The sequence below is a fragment of the Mercenaria mercenaria genome, unplaced genomic scaffold (assembly GCF_021730395.1).
Source record: "Mercenaria mercenaria strain notata unplaced genomic scaffold, MADL_Memer_1 contig_4792, whole genome shotgun sequence".
Classification (NCBI taxonomy): Eukaryota; Metazoa; Mollusca; class Bivalvia; order Venerida; family Veneridae; genus Mercenaria; species Mercenaria mercenaria.
The window spans coordinates 27868-49815 of record NW_026463048.1 but is presented as its reverse complement, the minus strand read 5'-3'; the positions used below and the strand labels follow the sequence as shown (position 1 = coordinate 49815).

General features: G+C 34.7%; 1 protein-coding gene and 1 long non-coding RNA gene across 3 annotated transcripts; both read left to right on the top strand.

The window, feature by feature from the left end:
• The first annotated feature begins 2590 nt into the window (after nt 1-2590).
• On the top strand, nt 2591-11571 carry LOC123565906 (beta-1,3-galactosyltransferase 5-like). 2 transcript variants are annotated; one of them, XM_045359670.2, is made up of 2 exons: nt 2591-2764; nt 8603-11571. In XM_045359670.2, the coding sequence occupies exon 2, from the start codon at nt 8648-8650 to the stop codon at nt 9728-9730; it is 1083 nt and encodes a 360-aa protein (XP_045215605.1). In that variant the 5' UTR covers nt 2591-2764; nt 8603-8647; the 3' UTR covers nt 9731-11571. The 2 variants fall into 2 exon arrangements, with proteins under 2 accessions (XP_045215605.1, XP_045215604.1); XM_045359669.2 differs by having other exon boundaries at nt 2591-2813.
• Nucleotides 11572-12765: 1194 nt separating this feature from the next.
• On the top strand, nt 12766-18825 carry LOC123565905 (uncharacterized). The gene is made up of 5 exons (XR_006689274.2): nt 12766-12865; nt 15755-15875; nt 16418-16535; nt 17139-17214; nt 18084-18825. It is a non-coding gene; the product is annotated as an uncharacterized LOC123565905 (long non-coding RNA).
• Nucleotides 18826-21948: the final 3123 nt, after the last annotated feature.

Below are 21948 nucleotides of genomic sequence, written 5' to 3'. Positions count from 1 at the left end.
AATTTTAACGACACCGGTGTCATTTTCAAGTGTATCAATATCAACAAGTTTAAACAAATATTGGTTTAATGTAAAGTTTTGCGACACCTGTGTCGCGTTATTGATAATTGCAAGTAACAGCTGATAAAAGGAATGCGATAATAAATCGTCTGTTTAACTGCGGTATGATAGTTAGTATATAAATAAGGAATTTGGAAGTAATATTACAGATAGTACATTTTATAATTATTATTTTTAATATTTTCTACGCTACTTTAGATTTTGTTCTCATTTATGTTAATTGGTAAGGTTTTGTCAAATTAAATAAACCTGCCAAAAGTTTGATAAAGTGGCATTGCTGGCTTCGTGACAGAAATTTGGCAGAAGTGTTTAATTACAATTTACCAAAGGTTTTCACAGTAATTTGTTACCGTAACTCTCACACCAACATTTCATAAATTATTCCCATTTTTAGTTAGAATTTCAGGTAAAGTTTTTGATGCACTTTCACTCTATCTGAGTTATAACAAAATAGATTAGATTCAAACTAGAAATAGTTGTTCCCCATCAGCACCCACATCACATGACAAAAGGCCTATGACTCTAGCAGCTATTTTTCATGAATTATGGAGTCATGCCCCCATTTTATTTTGAACTTCATTCGTGTTCACTTTATCTCTGTCATAGCAGAAAGAATTTGATTCAAACTTAAAAATAAATATTCCACATCATTGGCACATCACATGACACAAGGGCCATTACTATTACACTAATATTTCATGAATTTCTCCCACCCCCCTCCTTTTACTTAGAATTTCAGGTTAAAGTTTTCGTGCACTTGCACTACTTTATATCGGTTATGCTAAATTGATTTTATCCAAACTTAGAAAAGTTGTTCCGCATCAGCACCCGCAGCATATGATACGAGGTCAATAATTCTAGCAACAATTTATATTAATTATGCTTCCCTCTCGACTTTTACTTAGAATGTAAGGTTTATTTTGATGCATATTCACTATATCTTTGTTATTACAGAGATAATATTGTTCAACATCATCACTCGCACCCTATGAAACACGGACTATTACTCTAGCACAATTATTTCATGAATTATTTGTCCTTTTTTTCTTAGAATTTCAGGTTAAAATTATGTGCAATTTTCCTCAATTTCCGTTTTTACTGATCAGATTTGATTCAAACTTAAATTAATTGTTCAGCATCATCACTTACACATTATGACACTAGGAGCATCACTCTTGCAACAAAATGTCATGAATTATGCCCCCATTTCGCTTAGAACTATTCTTATTTGATGTTCTGATACACGTTATCTCTTTTATTATTTTACTTTAGACATAAACCCAATCTATTGTTCAATATCTTTATCCACATTTGAGTCAATAAACACTACAGTCACAGCTCCAGCTTCCTCAGATGTCCCCAGTTTCACTATCCAGCATCGAACTAGTCGAGCGCACTATCTTCTTTGACAGCTCTTTCTTATTCACTAATAACGTAAATGAAGATATTTACTTTTTTGAAGAAATACCTTGTTCTAAAATCATGCAATGAAGGATGTTTTAATTTCCGTACATAAGATTAAAATAAGTAAATATACATAATTGTCATTTATCATCTTTAAGCTTGTTTACAATGAAATCAAAGTATTGATTTTTAATCTGTTTTGTTTAGATGTTTTCCATACAAAGTTAGTTCTTATCAGTTATACACATATTACACATGATTCATTTGGATATAGTGGATTTATTAGTCCTCTCCTGGTTGAAAACCAATTTCGGGGACGATAGGAATGTACATTTCCCTCCGTCCGCCCGTCTATCCGCAATTTCGTGTCTGTTCATATCGCTGTCATTCATCATATTGACTAGTGTTTCATAATCGGTCTCAAAGTGCTATCGATTATCAAATTGAATCGGAAGGATACAATCGGTTAGTTATTAGTCGAAACACTGTATTGTTAAACTGTTTTCACTGTGCACCGTCTACATTGCAGAACAATAATGAAAATATATTGTTTTTCAATTGATTTCAATTGAAATGTATACATGTAATCGCATGAACAACATTCAAAACAACAAGATTCAACATTTATCTGAAAAATTGTTTTGTCACTTGTTTCGAACTTACAATTTTCTTTAAACTTGGTATATTGTTATCATTAACTCAGAATAATGATTATAATGGAAAAAGAAATAAAATGTATTGGTCACCGTTCTTGTTTCAGAGCTTTATTTCCATTTAAGAATAGCCAGAATCAGCAAAATACCTAAAAAAGCAAAAAAAAAAAAAGAAAACAAAAAAAAGGAAAAAAACACCATGAAGCGGAGATATTTCCAAAACAAGAACAGTGATTTGTAAATTTTATTTCGTACTTCTATTTTCTATGTCGCCCCTCCCCCTGCCCCCAGTGTTGTACACAAAACATGTTGACAGTTAGATAAAAACAAAAACAATAAACAAAAACAAAACACCCACACAAAAAAAAGCTGTTGGAACACGTATATATATATAATTATATATTTTTTTTTTTCTGCATGTAAAAACTAGCGAGTCAACTATTTCTTTTTTAATCACACCACGAGTGACCTGCAGATCTCGATATCAAAAGAATAGTGCATAACATCAGCAGCCTATTAATGAAAAAAATCAAAGCGGTACACTGAAGTTTAAGAACTTTGACTGACAGGTAGAAGCGGTTACATCGGGATGTGATGAAAAACTGTGTATTCGAAATATTAGGAGACTTCTGAATTTCTTTCGCCAGGTAGGGTCATTGGATTAACAGGATGTTTAAACTTTTATAAATTATAATGGTAAGAAAATTTTGTTTCTGTAATATTTTGACACGTTTAGTTGCCTTATGAAGTATCAGAATAGTTTTATCCTCGGGGCAGAAGATTATGCAGTGAAAAAAATAACAAGGGATTGAAACTGAAACTAATAATTGTTTGAGAAATTATAATTGTCAATTACAATGTAATAAATTTACGATTGTAGCATATTCTCAGTTGACAGAAGACATCATCTTGCAATCAGTCAAGTCGCTGATTCTAACTATCTTTTGCAAAGTCTGACAAATCCATTAAAACAAGAATATAATTACATTTCCCCTCGATTATTCTCACTTTTTTATTGGTAAACAATTGCTTCACATACTAGCGAACTTACAGGAACAGAAAAGTATCCAAGTTAAAGGTATTTTAATACAAACGAGTTCTCTTCCTTCATTATTGACACTAGTGGGATAATTTTAACAATCTTGTCAGAAGACCTTTAGATGATGCTACATACAAAATATAAATACCTCGAACCTGTGGTTTTGTACCAAAATATTTTTTTAAAGTTTTATTTCGTTTGATTGCCGTGGCAGCCAGAGTTCTATATGGAATCCAATTCTTTGAAAATGATGCAAAGAAGACAAACCAAGAAACATCCTTGTGAAGTTTCATTAAAATTGGCCTGGTGGTTAAGGAGATGTTCTTTAAAGGAACGATGGAAAGTGTGGCTGGAAGCTGGACAGACGATGTATGCACGGACAGAAGACGGACGGTTAGTGATCACAGTAGCTCGCACTGAGCTTAAAACATGCCTGAGTCGAGAATCAAACTTTATAAATAAGACTGTTTAATTCCGGTATCCCGTTACAAAGCCTTTTAAATTCTGAATAAAATAAATAAACACAGCTTATTCTTATGTGTTTCTAACTAATAATGAGTCAGTAACTATGTTTAAAAGCCTTCTTAGGAAATGTAGCAATAGTTGTCCGATATCTAAAAAATATCCACTTTTGTTGAGATATGTTCCTTTAATTTACTGATTCAATTCTTTCTTTATTACGGAAACTTTCAGCTTCTTCGTTAGAGATGAGGAGCTGCTAGTCTTCTTCTTAATATATCTTTATCGTTGTCCATGAACGTCTCTTTTATAAAATTTCCACATTCAAATTTTGTTTCTGCCTTTTCTCCTGAAGTGAAGTTTCACTACCAGATTCTTTTTCTATGTTCTATGTTGTTTTCAATCCCTTGCCTGATTTGTCCTTCACATCCTTAAAGAATTAAAAAAATATTTTATAGTTTCTTGTAAACATATTATAATAAAGTATTTAATAATCCAAAAACATGCTGCATTTGAGGACAGTCTGTAAGAAAACACAAGCAAATGAAACATTATCATTACAAAGCCAGGAATAATTTGTATACTATTTTCTTATTGACTCTCTTTAAATATATCTTAGAGAGAGAGAGAGATATATATATATTTTCATTACTTGTACCCGTTTTAGCTGTGTGGACTGAAGAACATAAGGTTTTTGGTGTAACACTTCAAATGGGCAGATGAGGGACTAACCTCCTGTTAGCAAAGCAAATGCTGTACATATATATACGAAGTCTAATGTTCTAACAGTAAAAAGGGAAACTAGCACTGGAATGTTTTACACATACATGAACAAACAAACAAATGAGGGCAGCAATTGAAAATTGGCCTACAACTGAGGCCAGTGTGTGAGGAAACACATGAATCTGAGACAATTTATTGTTGGTAAAGATATTTTGTAAGTTTGTATTACATCAAATCATAAATGAAGGGGTCTTAACTCTGGAATCCATGATGGGATCTGGTCAGTTTTCGAAAGGAACCGAGATATTATGCCAATTTAAGTTGTGTGCAGCTTGATTACAGCTGATTGTAAAATGTGGTCTCCATCGTGTTAACTAGCCAAAAATAGCAAATTCTGGCCCTTTAAAGTAATTACTTGCTAGTTACTGGGGGATAACTTTGAAAATCATAACATTTTCAAAACTTTAACTATCATATTTCAATAAAAACTGGTGTTTCCTCCATCGTGTTAACTAGCCAAAAAAATAGCAAATTTTGGCCCTTTAAAGTAATTACTTGCTGGTTACATGGGGATAAATTTGACAATCATAACATTCAAAACTCGAACTATGTTTTTGTCAATAAAAACTGGTGTTTCCTCACTGTGAAATTCTAAAACAAGTATGTTTTCTGCTATAGAATACAGAATCTAAGACCACAGATTTTGATCCATAAGATAATTATTTCTTCTTCCAATATTGTACTGACACCTAAACTGGTGTATCCTCATTCTTTCTTTAAATTGCAGGTAGATGTAAAAAAAAATTGTGATTTCCTGGTCAAATTTGATGAAATAAACTGCTAGGATATTTTGATAATTCACAGCTATCACATTAATAAAAAGTATAAGTGATTCAGAAGTTATTTTTCTGTTATTGTTGCTAAAGTACTACAAGGGGTAGGGGTAAATGATACAATATTTGAATCATTTATATTCCATACTTGTCCAACAATATTACTATGTCCGTTTCATTTTATCTGCCTGAACAGGTTGATACGTCAATTTTCGAGGCAATATTATACAAACAGCGAAATCCATAGATTTACAGCCAAAGCATACCTGCCGATTCTGTTATCTTCTGTATTTCCGGTTTTTTCCGACCTTAATTTATATTGACAGAAGTTAATAAAATGAACTCAAAGCAAGCAAAATACCAGAAAGAAAATAAACACTGTATTTCACCTTTCAAGTATGATTTAATATATATTGTATTTACCTTTCAATATGTTTTTATGATATATAATATTGTAAAATGACACAGATGGCCGCCGCCATAGTGCTTTGGTTTTTCATACATAGCAGTGTGTCCCTGTATTTAGGGACCACCTGCTCAGCATGTTTGATAAACGTAGGACCATGTCTTAACACTAGTGATGGGCCGACAATCGGCGACAATCGAATAATCGTCGGCGTTGCATTCAAGAGCGCGATCGCCGACTTCACTTTTCCCTGACCGATTAATTACTTGGTATCCTAAAAGGATAATTTAGTTTTTTTCTGACCTTTTTCTTTCTTGTATTTACGGTTCTTTGGGGCAATTACGCCAAGGGAAACTACTCTACGTAAAAATGACTTCCTCCAAAGTCTCGACAGAAACTGAGGTCTTCTGTAAACACCCAGATTTTGGAAGATATATGGCTTATACAAAAGTAAGCCAGGAAAACTTTCAACTTAAACTCTTGACATTATTATGGCAATATGCATAGCATGCCGTAAGACTTAGGCAAGCATATTAGCAAAGGTATTTTCAAGTTTTTATTTTGTGGGACATAACACTTTCCCTAAAGGTTCTTCAGTATTATAAGTTGCGCATCTGCGACAAAGTTGAAAAGATGAGCTTATCTGTTCGCAATATATCCGTATTCCATCGTCGTCGTCCGAAACGAAAACAAATCTTAACTGGGTCAGCTGGGATCAAAATGTAGGTCAGCAGGTAAAACATTATGAAAACTGTAGAAAACGTAATATCTTGCGTCTCCATTCCATTGTTGTTATTATACGCCCAAAGGAACGTATTTTAGTGTTCGTCTGACCGTCTGTCTGTCTGTGTGTCCGATTTAGGGGCCAAAGTCATATAACTTTGTTTCGAGTGCGATGTGTAACTCTTAAACTGCTTGAAGGATTTAAAAAAAAAGTTTGCACAAATGTTCACCACATTGAGACGACGTGCAGAGCACATAGCTCGCTTCAAGGTAAAGGTCACACTTAGAGGTTAAAGGTCACATGACTTTGTTTTGTGTTTATGTTGCTTTGCATTGCGGTGCTCTTGTTTTTTTTGGCATATTCTTTTTTTTTTTTGTTCACTTACAATATTTTTTATTGAATTACTTCCCTTTTATGTTACTAGAAATAGGTTATTTTGTAACTTTTTATTATTAGCCGTAGGTGAAAACCGAGACCACTTTTCTTTGGTACAATATGGATGGTACCTGCAAAGTTAAGGTGTATTTTGACACATCTGTACCTGTTAATAATTTTAGTGGACTAAGAGTTTTTCGGGGAATTTCTTCCCTTTGTTGTCATTTTCCTTAGGACTTCAACAGTAGAGTTCTTTAAATTTTGCTCCAATCCTCTGATATTTGACTTTATCAAAACCTTTGGGGGCCTCCGTGGCCGAGTGGTTAAGGTTGCTGACTTCAAATCACTTGCCCCTCATCGATGTGGGTTCGAGCCTCAGTCGGGGCGTTCAATTCTTCATGTGAGGAAGCCATCCAGCTGGCTTACGTAAGGTCGGTGGTTCTATCCAGGTGCCCGCTCGTGATGAAATAATGCACGGAGGGGCACCTGGGGTCTTCCTCCACCATTAAAGCTGAAAAGTCGCCATATGACCTATCATGTGTCGGTGCGACGTTAAATAATAAAAAAAAAATCTCAAAAACTTTTACCAAAAATTCTAAGTTAAAAAGGGACATACCTCTGTCAAAATTCAAATCACAGTTATGAGGATTGTTGTTCCTGGTATAGACTTTGATAGTAAATAAGTATAAAGTCAATAGCTTTGATAGTAACAGAGACATTTGACTTTATTAAAAACTTTAACCAAAAATTCTAATTTAAAAGGGGGCATTATTCTGTCAAAATTCAAATCAGAGTTATAGGGATTGTTTCTCCCGGTGTAGACTTTGATAGTAAATAAGTATTTTAAGTTCCAGGTCAATAGCTTTGGTATTAACAGATATATTTGACTTTATCAAGAACTTTAACCAAAAATTCTAAGTTAAAAAGGCGCATAATTCTGTCAAAATTCAAACCAGAGTTATAGGGATTATTTCTCCTGGTGTAGACGTTTATAGTAAATAAGTATTTCAAGTTTCAAGTCAATAGCGTTGATAGTAACAGAGATATTTGACTTTATCAAAAATTTTAACCAAAAATTCTAAGTTAAAAAGGGGCATAATTCTATCAAAATTCAATCAGAGTAACGCAGATTGTTTTTCCTGGTGTTGACTTCGATAGTAAATAATTATTTTAAGTTTCAAGTCAAAAGCTTTGATAGTAACAGAGATATTGGAATTTATCCAAAACTTTAACCATAAATTCTAAGTTAAAAGGGGCATAATTTTATCAAAATTCAATCAGCAAGTCAATAACTTTGGTAGTAACAGAGATATTTGACTTTATCAAAAACTATAACCAAAAATGCTAAATTAGAAAGGGGCATAATTCTGTAAAAATTCAATCAGAGTTATGGGGATTGTTTTTCCTTGTGTAGACTTTGATAGTAAATAAGTATTTTAAGTTTCAAGTCAATAGCTTTGACAGTAACAAAGGTATTTGACTTTATCAAAAAATTTAACCAACGGAGACGCCGACGCCGACGCCGCAGCGAATGCAATAGCTCACTTTTTCTTCGAAAAGTCGAGCTAAAAACAGGCACATCCAAATTTCATATCACCTACCGCATAGTGATGAAATAATAACTCAAACCCTATTGCCGTTATAAACTCTTTTTCATATCGCGCATAATATAATTAAACTATGTTGAGACGGTCCCCTTGAAAAATCTATCGCCTGGTGTCCACAGTCCACGTAGACTTAATCCGTAAATGTCTATTAGCTGATGAAGTTGATCGAAAGACAGGATTTCATCGGTTAGGCTATCCGCCCGTAGACCGGACTAGATCGTACGCAGGTATTATTACATATTAAATATGCCTTGTGTTGTTGAATGTTGAAAATTGCGATCGGTGAGCTATTAAATGAGAAAAGCATTTTCTTTTTCAGAGACGTGTAGGAAAATTGAACCAACCATTACCTATTTGAGCTCAAATGTGGAAAAAAGTAACCAAAATGAGAGTTAGGACAACAAAAATTTCATCAAAGTGTGTCTTAAAACTATTCCTTATCTTAACTTTTGCTGTGTTTTTACCTATAATGTTACCGTCGCTAAGGAAAGGAAACACTCGAATCGTGGGTAGGAGATCAACCATGCAAGATGTTATGAAAGATATTAAGCTGGAACTAAAAAAGCCTTTGTCTGTACCAATTAAAACGAAAGAAATGCAGAATAAAGTGTTTTCTATTGCAAACTTTCCATTTCTTAATTTCACTTCTTTTAGTTTGGAACCAAAGACAGATTGCACAAACTTGCAGCTGATAGCATTAATCCATTCTTCACCCTATCACTTTGAACGTCGTGAAACGATACGGCGAACATGGACAAACCAATCTTACTTTTCAGTGTTTGGGCCTGTAAAAAGGATTTTTCTTTTCGGGACAGTCGATAACGATCAATTGCAAAAAGCTATTTCAACTGAACATCATATTTGTGGTGATATTTTGCAAGGCCAGTTCATAGATAATTACTACAATTTATCATTTAATACTATGACTGGATTAAAATGGATTATAAACAGATGTGATAATGTTCAAACTGTGATGAAAGTTGATGATGATATTGTTATTAATATGTTTAGACTTCTCAACAATACAGTTTTAACTTTAGTTAAAAAATCAAGACAAGTTTTCTGCCGTTACAGCAGAGGTAATATCTTTCGAAACCCTAAGTCCAAATGGTATTTACCTGACAGCTTATTTGCAGGAGAAACAAAATACCCTAGTTACTGTGAAGGTAAACTTGTTTTAATGACGTTTGATATCATACCGTCTTTGTATAATGTTGCGTTGAATACGCCATATTTTTTCATAGAAGACGTGTTCATGTATGGTTTAGTAATGAACAAAATAGAAGGAGTATCATTTCTACAATTAAAATGGGGTTCTGATATGATGCTTAATGGTTCTGCGGCAAGGACATGTCTTATGAAAAAGAAACACAATTGCAGCGTTTACGTAGCAGGCGTGTCGTCCGATGAAGAAATGGAAGAATTGTGGTTTCTCTTTAGACAATAATTCATGTTAAATCACCTCTTTAATTAAGCATTTTGTATGTACGCATGATCAATTTTATACTGAATTTCAATTCCAAACACTTTCAAATATATTAAAAAGAACATTTGAATATCAGTAACGTTGGAATTTAGTTTTAGAATATTATTGACAGTTTTTTGGGGGGAACTGTGATTAAAGTACTAAGTCAGTTCATTTACAAGAACTCGTTTCAAGAATTTCGAATGGGTTTTGAAAACTCTTCTGAAACATTTCTTTACAAATCAAGAATAGTTATGCTCCGTTTTGGAACATGAATTATGGAGGATAATAGTTTACCAAAATGCTAGCAATAGGTCTAGGAAAGGCATTATAGTTATTCGCTGATGGAATTTTCCGTGCAATCTCTATTGTAAACTTTCCTGAGACGGTCTTTTAACTCGTTTCTTTTACGATTGTTCGTGTGATCGTGCAATCAAATGATATCTAAACGGGAAACAAGAATCCAGAATCGTTCAATCTATAAAAGCTTCTTGGGAGTTCCCAATAAGTGGATTGTTCACCAAAAATAACAATCACCAATGCCGCAGTCTATTCTTTAACAGTAAAATAGATTTTTCTTTACAATGATTAAAATGTAATGTGCTCATGTAAATAACTGTTTGATGTTATGTGTCTGTCAGATGTTGATCAGTCTTAAATATTCACTGAGAATTGATTATTTATTAACTGAAAACATATCATTGATTCCTACCTTGAAGGTCAAGATCACACTTACAGGTCAGAGGTCAAGTCAGTCAGCTATTAGCCTTATTGTAAATGTGACATGCATGAAGCACTTTTTTTAGCAGAAATAATTGTACAACAATATTGTGGTCAAAGTGTCAGGGTCACATATAAGGGTCAAAGGTGGTGCCTGATTCAGTTAAAATAATAATGCACATCATCACCTTTGTAAAATCAGATATTCTGAAAATTGATTAGAAAAGTTTCAAGGAATATTTTCCAAAATTTGCTCATTGTACATGTAATTATGCATGAAACATTATATATAGACAGAAAACAATTTTTATATACCAGCTTAACAAAGCCATTTATATTTAGTTTAAAGTATATGCGAGGAAGAGTGTAATAATATCCGCTGACTAATATGCATATAGATATATGTGTGGGTAAAACGTCAGTGAAATGCTAATTTGGTCAGTGACAGTACATGGAATTTCATTTGTCCTTGTTGATGGTATCTTTATCTCTGGGAAGGACTTTAATGCATCTTTGTTGATTGTCTGATTTTCTGGTAGACAAAGGTCTGACGCTTACTTCGCGTCTATATGGCACCTGTTACAGACCTTACAAGCTATATTGCTATGTACCGAATAATATTTTCAGTGCAAAATGATTTCCTAAGAGATTTTGTTTTCAATTTTATTATCTACATTGGTATGTCTAAATGAAAAGGAAGAGCCAAACTTGAATATGAGCAATAATTGAACAGTTCATCTACTTGTCCAAATCTTTATGTCTAGATTATTATGCCTATGCTCACCCCACACCCTTCCCCAACCTTTCCTTTCAATGGAGAAGGTGTATATTGCTTCTGTCAGACGGTAGAAAGTCCTGTTACTGATCAATAACAAGAAAATAATTGTGTCTACAGTACTGAAACTTTATAGGACGATTGACTGTCGTCAGAAGCTCACATTTATTGTATTTTTGTGTATCAAGGTCAAAGTGGTATGGAGACTGAAACAAAAAAAAACATTTCTAATAGCTGAATTAGATAACTAATCAGACATAAATTTTAAACATTTACACGTTGAATGCGAATGTCTTTTCTCACTTTAATGTCGAAAATACGATGTAGAAAGTTGAAAAATCGATGTTGACAGTTCAAACCAATATTATGAACTCTCGAAATGATATCGCGTTTTCATGATCATAGATCAGTGATGTCTTTATTTTTCATATTCCCACAATCATAATTCCGGTTGTCGACTCTCCACATTTCGTATTTTCATCATCATAGTTTCGACTTCCATTATCACGACTTTGAGTATTGAGGTCTGCAGATAAAATATAAAAACATGATGGTCCAAACAGAACAATGTTGTAATACACATTGCATGCATGTGTACATGAATTGACCTGCTTAACATTTTAACTGTAGGTCAAGAGGAGTCGACTTTGGTATCAAACTACGTTACTATGTTTACAGCTTAAATACCTGTGACAAGTTGACTGTGCGGAACAATTTCATATTTCGGACTTTGATCTTGGAACTTTCTAACCGAATTCGAGCATAAATTTACCTTAGACCCAATGCTATGTGTCAACCCTTTCTAATAATGTATCATTTACAGCGTACGAACACAACGCCCATCCCAAGCGCAAATGCATTAACAAATAAGCATATTTTTTTAGCAAATAAGGTGGTCGGGACATACATAAGGATTTCAAAATGTATTCTGCTATCATTAATTAAGTTTTCTTTAAATCACATACCAAACAGAAGATTCTACAATAATTGTTTAAGCTGACAAAAACAAATCATTTTCCATACACAGACTATATTTTGTACAGACAGGCATACATATGCGGTTAGTTTTATTTCGAACGTTTAGGCGTTATTTTCTATGAAAGGACCATGTATGATAAGGCACAGTTTTAGCCCCCAAATTGTGAAGAAAATGAAATTAAAACTACATCTCAACGATATGAATTATTTGAAAGATAAAGGATTAATCTTGCATTTTATAAAGAAAAAATGCAACAGTTTTGCCTAAAAAATCATGATACATGGTCTAGTTTCATGCCATCAACACAGATTTTGTACATTTTTTTAGACATTTTCGTGCACTTTATCACCAAAATACGATACGAGCGCAGGGGAGAACAATTTTAATTTTTGGATATGTTTTGAGGATTGCAAAAACACGAAGAATGATACATGAGAGAAAATTGTTCTAAAGTGCGCTCGTAGTAAATTTTGAACAACACGGTATTTTCGTCGGAAAATTCTACTCTAAAAATAGCCATGTAACAGGGACGAAAGTCTTGATCTCCTTGAAGAGCTTGGCGTAAAGGTAAATAAAAACATGTTGTGACGTAATGCGGAAGTGATATCGGTTGCTTGAAAAATGGATTTTTGTCAAATTACAGGTAAATTAGACCTTTTGATAGTATTTGCATAGCATTTTAAGAAGTTCTCATTATCATTAACATATAATCCTCGATTTATTTCAATGCTGTTAGCGTGTCATACAAAAATTACGTTATTATTACTTGATCAGTCGGCGAAAATCTTGACTGGTCAAACTCGTCAAAGATTTTTAGAGTCTGTAAAATATTATACTAAATACGCGTAATATGAACCAGATCTAAATATCACGGTACTAACTTGGTCACACAATAGAAGAACTTGTGTAAGGCAGCTGTTTAATCAGAATTGGCTATTCCAGAACATCCCCCATTGTGTTGTGGAAAAGGTGTGGGGGTAATTTACAGCATTTACAGGGAGGTTTCTAGAGGGAAAGAGGGGGTGCATTGTGTTTGTGTAATGTGGAAGCAGTTCTAAAGAAGAGGGAGGGGTCATTTTACAAATAAATTAGAATTGGGGGTCTTTGGAAATTGGAATTGGGCTATTCCAGAAAATATCCGCACCCCCCCCGCCCCCTATGGAAGGCATTTCAACCCCCAAATACCCCCCTTGGACACACCCCTAAAACACCCCCCTTGGACAAGCATAAGTAGGGAAAACACCCCCCTGGACAAAAAAATTATTACACTGTACCCCCTGGACAACCTATGGAAGGCATTTTTCCAGAAAAACACCCCCCTGGACAAGCCATCTCAAAAGACCCCCTGGACAGACACCCCCTGGACAACCTATGGAAGGCATTTTCCTGAAAAACACCCCCCTGGACAAGTTGTCTCCAGAGACCCCCCTAGACAGACAACCTATGGAAGGCATTTTTTCTGAAAAAATACCCCCCTGGACAAGCCGTCTCAAAAGACCCCCTTGGACAAACCCCCCTGCCCAACCTATGGAAGGCATTTTTCCTGAAAAACCCCCCCCCGGACAAGTTGTCTTCAGGGACCCCCCCCCCCCCCCCAGACAGGCACCCCTTGGACAACCTATGGAAGGCATTTTTTCTGCAAAACACCCCCCTGGACAAGCCGTCTCTAAACACCCCCCTGGACAAGCCGTCTCAAAACATCCCCCTGGACAGACACCCCCTGGACAGGTTCTACTGCAGTATGGAAGGCATTTTCTATGAAAAACACCCCCCTGGACAAGCTGTCTCCAGGGACCCCCCTGGACAACCTATGGAAGGCATTTTCTCTGAAAAATACCCCCCCCCCCCCCCCCCCCTGGACAAGCCGTCTCGATAGACCCCCCTGGACAACCTATGGAAGGCATTTTTCCAGAAACCCCCCCCCCCCCCCTTGACAAGCCGTCTCAAAAGACCGCCCTGGACAGACACCCCCTGGACAACTTATATGTAAGGCATTTTTTTCTGAAAAACATCCCCCCTGGACAAGCTTTTATGATTTATTCAAGAGCAAATCACTAAATGAGATATATATTATTTCGATTCTAACACGTTACCAAGGATATTTACGTACATCCTTGACGACATTCATTAAGTATTTGCCCATTTTCAATCGGTTTCTTTTCCAGCGCGCTGCTATGCCGTTTGATGCCATGACGTAATAATTGTGACGTCAGAACAGTGATTTGTTGTATAATAATTCACCGTTTTCTGCCTTCTGTGTTTAATAGGAAAATAAATCGGATCGTGTTAGAATTTCACACAATATTTTGTTTACACTGATAAGTATTGATAGCTTAAGAAAATAACAGTTGAAACTATATATATAAAATCATTACTTATTCAGGCTAGAAAATACCCTGAGGTCAGGATTTGCTAGTCGTCCGGTACCCGGCTAGCAGGCTAGAAGTCCAATTACAAGACGGCTAGACACTTACTTTAATGTTTGTAACAGTATACATTTTATTAAATTATTATATTTTGTTAAAGTTTGCGTACCACCCCAAAAATTTTCAAAGTCCATTGAGGTATTGCTTTCATATTTTGCATACTTGTTTACCATCATGACCCCAGTCTGTAAAAAGGAGGAGGCAACTGTATCAAGCATTTTGACTGAATTATGGCCCCTTTTCGACTTAGAATGAATGTTAAAGTTTGCGTACCACCCCAAATATTTTCAAAGTCCATTGAGGTATTGCTTTCATATTTTGCATACTTGTTTACCATCATGACCCCAGTCTGTAAAAAGGAGGAGGCAACTCTATCAAGCATTTTGACTGAATTATGGCCCTCTTTCGACTTTGAATATGCTTATAGTAATGTTAAAGTTTTACTCATTGCTTATATTATACTATCAAGCACTGAGAATAGTCGAGCGCGCTGTCCACTGACAGCTCTTGTTTCATCATCTGGTTACATGTGACTGATATTTTATGTTAGGAAAAGAGCTTCTTATGAAATTGTAATTGTCATTGTTTAAAAGGGTTCCAGTTATGTTTTTGTTGTTGTTTTACTAATTTTGTCCAATATAAGATTGAATGATACATTTTGTAATGTATTATGATTAAGAGTTAATTGTGTTTGAAGATTTGATTCACAGAAAATAATTAGAATTTTGATAAGATCCGCTTTAAGCATGCTTATGACGTGAGCACAAAAGTACAAATTTGTTTTTGTTTTTTTATATTAAATGTCATTAGATATGATCCGTGGCAAAATATGAGCCATGCCATGAGAAAACCAGCATAGTGGCTTTGCGACCAGCTTATGTGCAGTCTGGGCAGGATCCATGCTGTTCGCTAACGGTTTCTCTAATTGCAATAGGCTTTGAAAGTGAACAGTATGGATCCTGACCAGACTGCACAGATGCGCAGGCTGGTCTGGATCCATGCTTGTTGCCAATGCACTATGTTGGTTTTCTCGTGGCGTGGCTCATATTATTATTTCGTTACACTTTCACAATATTTTAATAGATAAGTATAAATTTCTTTTTCAGTGAACAAGTTATTGTGAGATAGTCTGATTACTTTGGAGCTGCAAGATTGTGTATGAAATCCTGAAAAAAGTATTTTAACAACTTTTTCATGAACCACAGAAACTTCACCTTACCAAATTGTGTGAGTGTATACATTTGCTAGAAATATTTTTATGAATTTGTTGTCTGGATAATCCATAAAACCCAGTTTCAGAATACTAGACAGGTTAAAGATCACGACTTAAAATCTTTCATTGTTTCATGACATATAATCTATAAACATTTAAGACATTTTATATGTATCTTAAGGTAACGTCTCTTCTTCCTGGTACACATGCTTTTCAAGAAAGTTCCACAGTCATTAATTGACAACAATAAATAAAAAATGTAGAAAGAAAACGGAGTTGAATAGTTCCTATTTGAAATGCTGGTCAGTAGTGGTCTGCTACCTTAAAATTTAATGCCTACTCTCAGTTTCGATATGAAAAATTGTCGAAGACATGAAAATCATCACATTTCTTGTAGAATACATTCCAGCAGTTGGGGACGTAGCTTCCCACAAATCGGTGTGTAGGTACATATTTCCTAGGGAGAGTTCAGTGTAATATCTTCTCGGATGTTACAGAAAGAATGCATAGTATTATGTTTCTAAATTTATTCATGATATAAATATTTCTTTTTCAGAGGACCAGACATTGTGAGAAAGTTTGATTGCATTCAAGAGCTGCCAGAGCTAAAGCTAGAAAAGAAACTAAACAACTTCTTCTCATGATCTGCTTAATTGATCTTCACATTGAATTGTGTGAGTTATGAATTTTGTTTCAAAGGGTATCATAAATTCTCTTTCTGATTAATCCGCAAAAACCGGTTGAAAACGTAAATATTGAACATTCCTTTAATTAACATTATAGGTCATTTGATCATATAGCTCTTTTTTCATTTACAAGTTAATGAAGCTTACATTAAAAATGATTGTGTCACATGGCGGAGATATACTATTTCTGCCTTTGCCGTCTGTCTTTCCGTCCGTCTATCCTGATTAAGCTTGGCCAGCTTCCTTAGGTCAAACTGCTGGCTGGATTTCGAAGAAACTTCACAGGAGTGAATCAGTGATCAAAACCAAGCCTAGTTTTGCATATGGCGAACACGTTCCGCCTCGCTGCATAAAACGGATGACAGAGATTAAGGTATACATAGGGGGGAGACATATGTTTTTGTGACAAAAGCACCTTGTAGTTATTCTAACAGATTTCAGCTGAAGGGAGCAAATTTATTTAATAACCTGTTACATAAAAAAGGTGAAAAATTGAAAAGTTACTTAAATACCTTGAAATTTAAAAGCAGTTTACTGAGCTGTATATTCATTTCTCAGAAAAAAACATGCATATTAACTTTTTGTTTTCAGAACCTGTATGCTACATTGTATAATGATGTTGAGAGAATAAAGATACTGCAGTCAGCGTTACAACCTTCATTAAACAGTAAGATTTTTATGACAATATTTTGAATTACTTTACATATATTTTTGTTAAGCACAAATGGCTGTGCTGTGTATGTGTGTCCGTCCGTCTGTCTAGATTTGAATCTCTCGGCCATAACTTTGACATGCATGAAGTAGTCATGTTTATATTTGGCATGAATGTTAATCTCAATAAGACAGAGCGTATTTGCAAACCCAAGGTTCCTATCTCAAAGGCCAAGGTCACAGAGGTCAAAGGGTGGGCTCGACATGTTTCCTGTGGGCCTCTAGTTAAGGGGGCTTATTGAACTTCAAATCTAAGTTTTCCATGCAGAGTTCTGGTTTCCATTGCAGCCAGAAAGAAAAAAAAATACTTTAAAAATTTTCATCACAGAAACTGCCAGTCTGATTTTGAATTCTTTATCTCTACAGCTTTGATATTCGGCATGTGATTTAAGGGTTTGACTGTCTGCCATAATTCTCCAGATTATTGTCTTAAGGCCAAAAAGGCCATACCCATGTTAAGGCATGAACAGAATATAATGAAAGCCGGGAACATGTTTTGACAGGTCAAATAAATTGTACAATATAGGCTAACATAGAAGAAGCCCAAATCTGTACTGATTCCATTACACAAACACACTTGAAGCTTTGAACACAGGTGAGCACTTTAGTGTCAATGACACTCTTGTTTTCTGGATATTATTTTTGCTACTACTGAATGATATATATACACACTTCAATGGAACCAGTGTAAGGTGGTGCAGAGTAAAAAAAAATACTTACAACTTTTTCTTGTATATTTTTTTCTTCTGCAAGTAACTGTTTTAATTAAACAACTATTTAAATGATAATGTGCACTTCAGTTTATGTTTTCACTCTTTATTTCAGGAATGAATTGGTGTTACAGAAATGGATAACATATGGAGACAAACACTTTCAGGCTACAGAAACTACACATTGTTTGAGACTGTGAGAATGGCTTATTTTCATGATGGAACTCATACCACAAAGAAAGAACTTGCTTTATTTTATTTCTTATAACTAGTCCTCAAAGACATACCCAAGTAAACTACAACAGGAAAGAAAGCAAACAAAGTTGATTCAGGATTTAGAATTGAATGTTTTTGTGTCAACAGTGTGTGAAAACTGCGGAAAATGGGATTTTAATTTCAAGGATTTGATTTAGTATGTCAAGGAGTGATTTGTTTTTAATTCGTCACAGAAGTTATTGACAATGCTCTAAAATATAAATAGGATGTGTAAATATAGACTTTCATACCTAACTAAAATAATGTTGAACTCAACAGAATAAACAAACTACCATCTGTTGTATAATATATTAGTTTATTTATCAAACTTTGTCAGTTTTGTTACATTACTTATCATTGATAGAATCTATTATCTAATAACCCTTTACAGTGTGTCAAGTACTCATCATTATAAGCTATTTTGAAATAATTACAGGACTGATATTTTACCGGTATTAGTTAAATGTGTTGTTATTAGACACCTTACATTTGAAAGTGAGTTTTCTTTATACATACAGGATTCTGCTATTCCGTCTGTCCGCTAGTCCAGTCTGCCAGATCTTTGTCCAGAAATTACATTTGAAATAAAATATAGCATCATTTTCAGTTATTCTTGCAAAGAAAACTTTTAACAAGGTGATGGACTGCTTGCACGATTTCAACTACTCTTTTTCCAAAAACATGGTGACATTTGAAGGTCCAAAGAGTGCAATTCATTGAGGACTGTACATAATTCTTTTCTTTCTGAATTGATACTCTATTATCAGTATTATTCAGCCAACTTGTTGCATGCAAGATTTGATGCAGTGATTCAAAGGTCAATGTTACACGGAAACATTTAAGTTTGTTAGCTCAGATAAACGAAGTATGGAGAGCTGTCCTACTTGGCCTCGGCGTCTTTCTGCGTCACCTTGGTTAAAATTTTGATGAACTTTCTCTTTATCTCAGTAATTACTCGAAGACTTTGTTTCAAACTTAAATTAGTTATTCGTCATCTTTACCCACATCATATGACACAAGGATCATAACTCTATCACCAATATTTCATGAATTATCTCCCCTTTTACTTAGAATTTCAGTTTGAAGTTTTGATGCACTTTCATTCTGTCTCACTTATTAATCCCCCGCCACAAGTGGTGGGGGTGTTATAGGAATGGTCTCCGTCTGTCCTTCCGTAACACTTTTGTGTCCGCTCCATATGTCCTAAACTCCTTGAAGGATTTTCATGAAACTTCGGTCAAATGATCACCTCATCAAGACGATGTGCAGAACTCACGAGTCTGCCTTGTCAACTCAAGGTTTGAGCCTTCCATTTTGTGTCCGCTCTATATCTCCTAAAACCCTTGAAGGAATTCTATAAAACTTGGGTCAAATGATCACCTCATCAAGACGATGTGCCGAACTCACGAGTCTGCCTTGTCAGCTCAAGGTCAAGGTCACAATTCAAGGTCAAAAGTTTGAGCCTTCCATTTTGTGTCCGCTCTATATCTCCTAAAGCCCTTGAAGGAATTCTATAAAACTTGGGTCAAATGATCACCTCATCAAGACGATGTGCAGAACTTATGAGTCAGCCATGCCGACTCAAGGTCAAGGTCACAACTGAGGGTCAAAGGTTTGAGCCTGTCCACTCTGTATCTCCTAATCCCCTTGAAGGATTTTCATCAAACTTGGGTCAAATGATCACCTCATCAAGACGTTGTGCAGAATTTATGTGTCAGCCATGTCAGTTCAAGGTCAAGGTCACTGCTTAAGGTCAAATGTTTACCCTTTCACTGTCCATAGCAGTGGCGGGGGATTTAGCTGTCTTTCAGACTGCCTTGTTTCTAAATGGATTTGATTGAAACTTAAAAAAGTTGTTCCACATCATCACCCACATGATATGACTCAAGGTTCATAACTCTAGGAGCATTATTTCATGAATTATGTTTCCTTTTACTTAGAATTTAAGGTTCATTTCGATGCATTTTCACTATATCTCTGTTATTACAAAGAGGTTTTGATTCAAACTTAAAATAGTTGTTCCATAACATCACTCACTTCATATGATACTAGGACCAAAACTCTTGCACCAGGATTTCATAAATTATCTGCCTTTTTTACTTTGACACTCAGGTTAATGTTTGGTGCATTTCACTCTATTGCACTTATTATTAAATAGATTTGATTCAAACTTAAAGAGAGTGCAATAGCTCTACTTTTTCTTCGAAAATTCAAGCTAAAAACCACCCCGTCAAGTTTTTAAAAAAATCTATATTGTCTCTATCATATGTTATCCTCTACACCATACCTGTCCATATTTATTTAGTGGAAACTTTTATAACCATCTCAGAACAGACATGGCCAATTTCAAAATAATTTGACAAATATTTTCCTTGCATGGCCATCTACCAAAATTGTTCAAGCAAGCAGTGTAATTCAGGTGAGCAATCTGGGATCTTTATAGTCCTCTTGTTTTTATTTTAACACCACAGACTCCATATGACACCAACACATTTGTTTTACTATAGTTAACCTATAGTCTTTTTTTTTTTTTGATATCTCAAACCAAACTTGAGTAATTGAGGAGAAATAATGGATGCCTTGTTAAAAAATGCATTTTGTTTTTGTTTGTTTTGGGTTTAACGCCGTTTTTCAACAGTATTTCAGTCATGTAACGGCGGGCAGTTAACCTAACCAGTGTTCCTGGATTCTGTACCAGTACAAACCTGTTCTCCGCAAGTAACTGCCAACTTCCCCACATGAATCAGAGGTGGAGGACTAATGATTTCAGGCACAATGTCGTTTATCAAATAGTCACGGAGAGCATGCGCCCCGCCCGAGGATCGAACTCGCGACCCCGCGATCCGTAGACCAACGCTCTTACCTACTGAGCTAAGCGGGCGGGCCATTAAAAAATGCATATGAAATCAATCTGTAACCATGGTAACAAGTCATTAGATTTGTAACCATGACAATTTCAAAACTTACAAAATAAGATAAAATAGATATAAAACAATTAACATTTCATGATGTGTCTTTATGGTGGAAATTTGAAAAAAAAAATATGCATTTTGGTTAATTTTTACCTTCATTTCCAGTTGTTTTGAGTGAAGAAGAGTTATCTCCCTTTATATTTCTTTTCTTATCCAAGTATTATAATGGATATTAAATGTCAAAATAAATTTCACTCTATATTAGCAATGAATGATCAAGTAAATTTCTAATTTAAGTTAAGTAATAACTTCAATATGACACTTTTTTAAAGCATACCCCCTTATAAAGCAAATATTCACACACTTGGACGCATGTATATATAAATCAGTATTTTTCAAAAAATGCTGACTTTATTTAGATATTTGGCAACTAAATAAAGAAAATAGACATATTTTATAGTCTAATGATGCATTTAAAAACAAAATTGAATTGGGGGCCCAAAACACCCCTTATCATACATGGTCCTTTGTAAATGCAAAATAAATGTATTAAAAGTAGTGCTCTCTTTTTTAGTACACTTTAAATCAAATGTGCCCGATTGGGCAACCAACGGAAAAAAATCATAGTCATTAATAAAATTTATTCACCTATATTTTAAATAAGTTTGAGCACAATATCTTTTTTCCAAAAGTCAGTAATTGTTTTAACAATGGTGCAAAAGTCATCATTTCTTATTATTTAAGAATATTTTAAAAGTTAAGATAGCCGCCTAGATATCTTAAATCTTAGTGAAAAGTGCATGTTTAAAGAAA